This window comes from Arachis stenosperma, chromosome 10, assembly GCF_014773155.1.
Source record: "Arachis stenosperma cultivar V10309 chromosome 10, arast.V10309.gnm1.PFL2, whole genome shotgun sequence".
NCBI lineage: Eukaryota > Viridiplantae > Streptophyta > Magnoliopsida > Fabales > Fabaceae > Arachis > Arachis stenosperma.
In genome coordinates, this window is record NC_080386.1 from 60,405,756 (window position 1) to 60,413,170 (window position 7,415).

Consider the following 7,415-nt stretch of genomic DNA (forward strand, 5'->3'; position numbering starts at 1 on the left):
TGTCGTACTTGATGGATTGATAATAGTGAAATTCTTCTCTTCTTCATCTTCTCTTTGATTTGTTAGAAGGAATTTCGTTCTTAATGCTTAGTGTTCAATTATCTTGGGAAAGAGATTGAATGCAATTGGGTTTCATGGGAACCTTGGGAAAGGAAACATGAAACCATGCTTGAAATCCCTTCCCACACTTAAGTAGAATCTGGGTTTCGGTGTTTGGATACATGACATATAATCCTCCCTCTACCTAGACCTATAAAAGTGTGTGGTATAATCAGGGACCAAGCATATCTCTCTTAATGAGCAATTAGACCAAGGAATTGGCTATTGATCAAGATCTGAGAGATTGAGTCACCAAGAGATTGAGTCACCAAGGGATTGGGGCTCAATCAATCATGATTGCCAAGAGGTCAATGAGTTGCATGATTGAAGAGGATATAAGCTAGATTTTATCCAAAGAGACAACATTTCCCAATCACAATGAATTTCCCCATTCTTATCTATCCATTTCTTTATAGTTTAATTTTTACATTCAGCAATTCCCCACTCCCATTTACATTCAAGTCATTTATGATTCATCACTTTACATTCTGCAATTTCCGTTTCTGCACTTTGTTGCTTTTCTTTATATTCTAGTCATTTACATTTATGTCATTTACAATTCTGCACTTCACAATCTTATTGATCTGCTTGACTAATTCATCAATCAATTAAAACTGCTTGAATTTGCCAATCTCTGTGGATACGATCCCACTCCACTGTGGGTTATTACTTGGCGATAATTTTGGTGCGCTTGCCAAAAGAACTAATTCACTAATTTTTGAATGGGGTGTGAATTAGAGATCATCAAGTTTTATGGCGCCGTTGCCGGGGATTGGCTTAAATTTGACAGTGATTAAATTGATTGGAGAGCTAGATTAAGCAATTTAAATTCCTTGTTATTTTAATTTCTTTTATTTAGCATTTTTTTTATTTTTTGAGCTCTATTTCCTTCTTCTTTGATTATTCTATTCAGTATCCATATTTCCACTCTTCTAACTGTTCGATCAATTGCACCACTCACACTAACAACTACTCTAACAAAAGTAATTTCTTCATCCATTTTCTTTCTTGCTTTTTTTTTACCTTGATTGGTTGTATGACAGGTAGGAGAAGCGGGGCCTCAACTTCCTTTGATTCTGAACCTGAGAGGACCTTCCTTAGATTAAGGAGGGAAGCAAGAGGGAAGAGAGTCGTTGGTGCTGAGGAAGAGGAAGAGTATTTTGAAATGAACATGGAGGAGAATATGGAGAATCACCATGAGGAAGAAGTTCATAACCATGCTAGAGGAGGCCCAGTCAATCATGATGGGCAACAAAGGAGAGTCTTAGGCTCCTACATCAACCCAAACCTAGGAAATTGTGGCAGAAGCATCCTAAAGCCAACAATTCATGCCAATAATTATAGCTCATCTCACTTGTTCAGAATAATTGCTCATATGGAGGAAGTGCCTAAGAAGACCCTAATCAACATCTCAGCACATTCTTAAGGATATGTGATACTGTAAAATCCAATGGGGTACACCCTGACATCTACAAACTACTCTTGTTCCCTTTTTTACTTAGAGATAAGGCAGTAAAGTGGTTGGAATCATTCCCCAAGGATAGCCTTACTACATGGGAGGAGGTCGTGAACAGATTCCTTCCAAGATTTTACCCTCCACAAAGAATCAATAGGCTGAGAGCTGAGGTGCAAACTTTCAGACAACAAGATGGAGAAACACTCTATGAGGCATGGGAGAGATTCAAAGATCTGACAAGGAGATGCCCACCGAAAATATTCAATGAATGGATACAACTACATATCTTTTATGAGAGACTATCCTATGAAGCAAAGAAGGCAGTGGATCATTCTTCAGGAGCCTCACTCAACAAAAAGAAAACCATTGAAGAGGCCATAGATGTCATTGATACTGTAGCTGAAAATGAGTATTTCTATACCTCAAAAAGGACTCAGAAGAAGGGAGTGCTAGAACTCAATTCTGTAGATGCTTTGTTAGCTCAGAACAAGGCAATTGTAGCACAAATAGCAGCCTTAACCAAGAGGATGGAGGCCAACCAAGCTTCAGTCATTCAAGACCAAACTTCTCAACAAGAAGGGAATGCGCCCGAATCTGAAGGTAACTGGGAACAAGCTAATTATGTGAACAATTCATCCAGAACACCATATGACCCACACTCTAAGACATACAACCCAGGTTGGAAGAACCACCCAAACTTTGGGTGGGGAAATCAACAAAACCACAACCAAGACCACAACAAGCCTTATCCATCAAATCAGCATCCCAACCACAACCTCAACCATCAAATAGGGAACCATAGACCCTACCATAACTCACAAAACACATCATACCATAACAACCAACCTATACACAACAACCTCAATCAAGATGAACCATCCTCAACTATGCAACCATGCAAAATCAAGAGCAGCTTTGAGATGATGGAGGCTGCAATAGCACAACTGTCATCCCAGATTTCAGGAGCAGTCTCCACCCTCATGGACAGACAAGCACAAACTGATAAAAAGATAGATGCAAATCAAGAGGAATACAGGTCAAATCTGAAAAATCAAGGCGCAGTAATCTCAAAGTTGGAAGCACAAGTGGGGATTTTGTCCAAACGAATCCCACTTCCCACATACACATTTTCCAGCGATACCATGGCTAACCCAAGAGGAGATTGCAAAGCCATAACTCTAAGAAGTGGGAAGGTTGTAGAGAAAGGAACCCCAAGCAAAGATAATCATGGAGAGGTTGCATCAAAGCATGGAAACGAGGATGAAGGGGAGATCCCGACTTCACCTCCACCAAAACCAGTCTTGAAGCCCTATGTGCCAAAGGCACCATACCCACAAAGACTGACAAAAGATGAAAAGGATGGCCAGTTCTCTAAGTTTCTAGAGATCTTCAAGAGGCTCCAAATCAACATACCATTTGCTGAGGCATTAGAACCAATGCCACTCTATGCCAAGTTCTTAAAGGAGCTTATAACCAAAAAGAGGAACTGGAAGGCAAAAGAAACCATAGTATTGACTGAGGAATGTAGCACCATCATACAGAAGAAGTTGTCTCAAAAGCTGAAAGACCCAGGGAGTTTTCAAATCCCCTGCATCATAGGGGACATCACTATTGAGAAAGCTTTGTGTGATTTGGGAGCTAGCATAAATCTTATGTCCCTAACCATGATGAGAAGGATGAAGATTGAGGAAACCAAGCTAACAAAAATGGCACTCTAATTAACATTTAAGTTTCCACATGGGGTGGTGGAAGACTTGCTAGTGAAAGTAGAAAAATTCATTTTCCCTGCTGATTTTGTTGTGCTGGACATGGAAGAAGAGGCCAACACGTCAATTATTCTAGAAAGATCATTTCTAGCTACTGCTGGAGCCATCATTGATGTGCAAAAAGGGGAACTTTTCTTGAGATTGCATGAAGAGAAAATGGTCTTCAACGTCTTTAAAGTAATGAGTTACCCCAAAGAATCCATAGGAGAATGTATCTTGGTAGACATCTTGGAACAGATAGTTCAAGAAGTTATGGAAAAAGAACAATGTGGAGAAAGCATTGAGCTGGAACAAGCACCAGATGGAGAACTACCACAAGCAACCATGAGGAACTCAATCATGCCAACTACCACAGACAACAAGGATACAGAGTCACCAAAACTAGAGCTGAAAGCCTTACCACCCAGCTTGAAATATTCATATCTTGGTGCTAACATCACTCACCCGGTAATCATAAATTCAAGTCTGAGTAATGAACAAGAAGAGGAACTTATCCAAGTGTTGAGACAACACAAGGATGCCATAGGCTGGACACTTTCAGATTTAAAGGGGATCAGTCCTTCAATGTGCATGCATAAAATCTTACTTGAAGAGGATGCCAAACCCTCAAGACAGCAACAAAGGAAGCTGAACCCAACTATGAATGAAGTGGTTCAGAAAGAAGTGTTGAAATTGTGGCAAGCAGGGGTGATCTACCCCATCTCAGACAGCCCTTGGGTAAGCCCGGTGTAAGTAGTCCCTAAGAAGGGAAGGATCACTGTTGTGGCAAATGAGAAGAATGAATTGATACCCACAAGGATAGTGACCGGATGGCGTATGTGCATTGACTACCGGAAACTTAATAAAGCCACCCGGAAGGATCACTTTCCCCTAATCTTCATGGACCAGATGCTTGAAAGACTGGCAGTACATGAGTATTATTGTTTCCTGGATGGATATTCGGGCTACAATCAAATTGTTGTAGACCCCAAAGATCAGGAAAAAACTTCATTTACTTGTCCATATGATGTCTTTGCTTATAGGAGAATGCCCTTTGGATTGTGCAATGCACTTGCAACATTTCAAAGGTGCATGCTCTCCATTTTTTCAGATATGATTGAGAAGTTCATAGAAGTATTTATGGACGACTTCTCTATGTTTGGGAACTCATATTCTGACTGCCTATACCATCTTGCTCTTGTGCTAAAAAGGTGTCAAGAAACCAACCTGGTTTTAAACTGGGAGAAGTGCCATTTTATGGTGACTGAAGGGGTGGTTCTTGGTCACAAGATTTCAAAAGATGGCATAGAAGTAGACAGGGCAAAAGTGGAAGTAATTGAAAAATTACTTCCACCTTGCAATGTCAAAGCAATCAGAAGTTTTTTGGGACACGCTGGGTTCTATAGGAGGTTTATTAAAGATTTTTCAAAGATTGCAAAACCCCTTAGCAATCTACTTGTCTCAAATACTCCCTTTGTTTTTGATAGAGAGTGCATGGTAGTCTTTGATGAATTCAAAAAGAAACTCTCCTCTGCACCTATTATAGCACCACCAAGCTGGGACCTTCCCTTTGAACTAATGTGTGATGCATCCAATTTTGCTGTTGGTGCTATTCTAGGACAGAGGAAAGACAAGCTAGTACATGTTATTTACTATGCTAGCAAGGTCCTTAATGAGAATCAAAGGAACTATACCACCATGGAGAAAGAACTTTTAGCCATAGTTTTTGCTTTTGATAAGTTTAGATCATATCTCATTGGCTCAAAAGTAATTGTGTTCACTGATCATGCAGAACTCAAATAGTTGCTTACCAAACAAGAATCTAAGCCCAGACTAATAAGGTGGATCCTGCTGCTCTAAAAATTTGATATTGAGATTAAAGATAGGAGTGGAGCAGAGAACAAGGTAGCTGACCACCTCTCAAGGATCCCACAAGAAGAAGAAATCCAGCAAGTAGCAGTAAATGAAAGCTTTTCAGATGAACAATTGATGATGATTTGAGTAGCCCCTTAGTTTACAGACATAGCTAACTTCAAGGCTATTGGGGAGCTACCAACTAACATCAATAAGCACACGAGGAGGAAGCTAATCAAGGATGCCAAATACTACATCTGGGATGACCCCTATTTGTTCAAAAAGTGTGCTGATGGTGTCCTAAGAAGGTGTATATCCCATGAAGAAAGGCAGGAAGTGTTATGGGAGTGCCATGGGTCAGCATATGGAGGTCACTTTAGTGGAGAAAGGACAGCAGCAAAAGTGCTTCAATCCGGATTTTACTGGCCAACAATGTTTAAGGATGCCAAGGAAATGGTGTCAAGGTGTGATGAATGTCAAAGAGCTGGTAATCTAACCAAGAGGAATGAGATGCCACAACAATACATACTAGAGCTGGAGCTATTTGATGTATGGGGAATTGATTTCATGGGACCCTTCCCAACCTCCTACTCAAATAGATACATATTGGTGGCTGTTGATTATGTCTCAAGGTGGGTAGAGGCCATAGCCACTGCAACAAATGACAACAAGGTTGTGATAAGCTTCTTGAGAAGGAATATCTTCAGCAGATTTGGATTTCCCAGAGCTCTCATTAGGGATGGAGGGACACACTTCTGCAACAAACAACTCGAGACACTGCTTCTCAGATATGGAGTAAAGCACAAAGTGGCAACTCCATACAACCTACAGACCAACGGGCAAGCTAAGATCTCCAATAGAAAGCTAAAATGAATCCTTGAAAAAATTGATGGAAGTTCAGTAAAGGACTAGTCTAAGAAGCTAGACAATGCTTTATGGGCCTACAGGACAGCCTTCAAGACCCCCATTGGGATGTCACCATACCAACTAGTATTTGGCAAGGCTTGCCACTTGCCAATTGAACTGGAGCATAGAGCCTTCTGGGCTCTAAAACTTTTGAATCTTTATGAGCAAGTGGTGGGGCGAAATTGCAATAACACTTTTGCAATCCCGCACAACTAACCAGCAAGTGCACTGGGTCGTCCAAGTAATACCTTGCGTGAGCAAGGGTCGATCCCACGGAGATTGTCGGCTTGAAGCAAGCTATGGTTATCTTGTAAATCTTAGTCAGGATATCAGAAATTATCAGGATTGATTGTGAAAAGCGAAAGAATATGAAATTATTACTTGTTCAGCAGTAATGGAGAATAGGTTGAGGCTTTGGAGATGCTCCATCTTCTGAATCTCTGCTTTCCTACTGTCTTCTTCATCAAACACGCAAGACTCCTTCCATGGCAAGCTGTATGTAGGGTTTCACCGTTGTCAGTGGCTACCTCCCATCCTCTCAGTGAAAATGTTCCTATGCTCTGTCACAGCATGGCTAATCAGCTGTCGGTTCTCGGTCAGGCCGGAATAGAATCCATCGATCCTTTTGCGTCTGTCACTAACGCCCCGCCTGCTAGGAGTTTGAAGCACGTCACAGTCATTCAGTCATTGAATCCTACTCAGAATACCACAGACAAGGTTTAGACCTTCCGGATTCTCTTGAATGCCGCCATCAGTTCTAGCTTATACCACGAAGATTCTGGTTAAGGAATCCAAGAGATATCTACTCAATCTAAGGTAGAACGGAGGTGGTTGTCAGGCACACGTTCATAGTTGAGAATATGATGAGTGTCACGGATCATCACATTCATCCGGGTTAAGAACAAGTGATATCTTAGAATGGAAGCAAGCATGATTGAATAAGAAACAATAGTAATTGCATTAATCAATCAAGACACAGCAAAGCTCCTCACCCCCAACCATGGGGTTTAGAGACTCATGCCGTGGAATGTACACAAAGAAACGTGTAAAAATGTCATGAGGTACGGATACAATGTCAAAAGATCCTATTAATAGTAAACTAGTATCATAAGGTTTACAGAAATGAGTAAATGACAGAAAAATCCACTTCCGGGCCCACTTGGTGTGTGCTTGGGCTGAGCAATGAAGCATTTTCGTGTAGAGACCTTTTCTGGAGTTAAACGCCAGCTTTCATGCCAGTTTGGGCGTTTAACTCCAAGTTTTATGCCAGTTCCGGCGTTTAACGCTGGAATTTCTGAGGCCGAATTGCTACGCCGGTTTGGGCCATCAAATCTTGGGCAAAGTATGGACTATCA

General features: G+C 41.1%; 1 protein-coding gene across 1 annotated transcript; it reads left to right on the forward strand.

The window, feature by feature from the left end:
• The first annotated feature begins 2,442 nt into the window (after positions 1-2,442).
• On the forward strand, positions 2,443-3,273 carry LOC130957163 (uncharacterized). The gene has a single exon (XM_057884038.1). The coding sequence runs from the start codon at positions 2,443-2,445 to the stop codon at positions 3,271-3,273; it is 831 nt and encodes a 276-aa protein (XP_057740021.1).
• The last annotated feature ends 4,142 nt before the right edge of the window (positions 3,274-7,415 follow it).

Coding starts and splice junctions, on each gene's coding strand:
- LOC130957163 (XM_057884038.1), top strand. CDS start 2,443: ATGCAACCATGCAAAATCAAGAGCAGCTTTGAGATGATGGAGGCTGCA.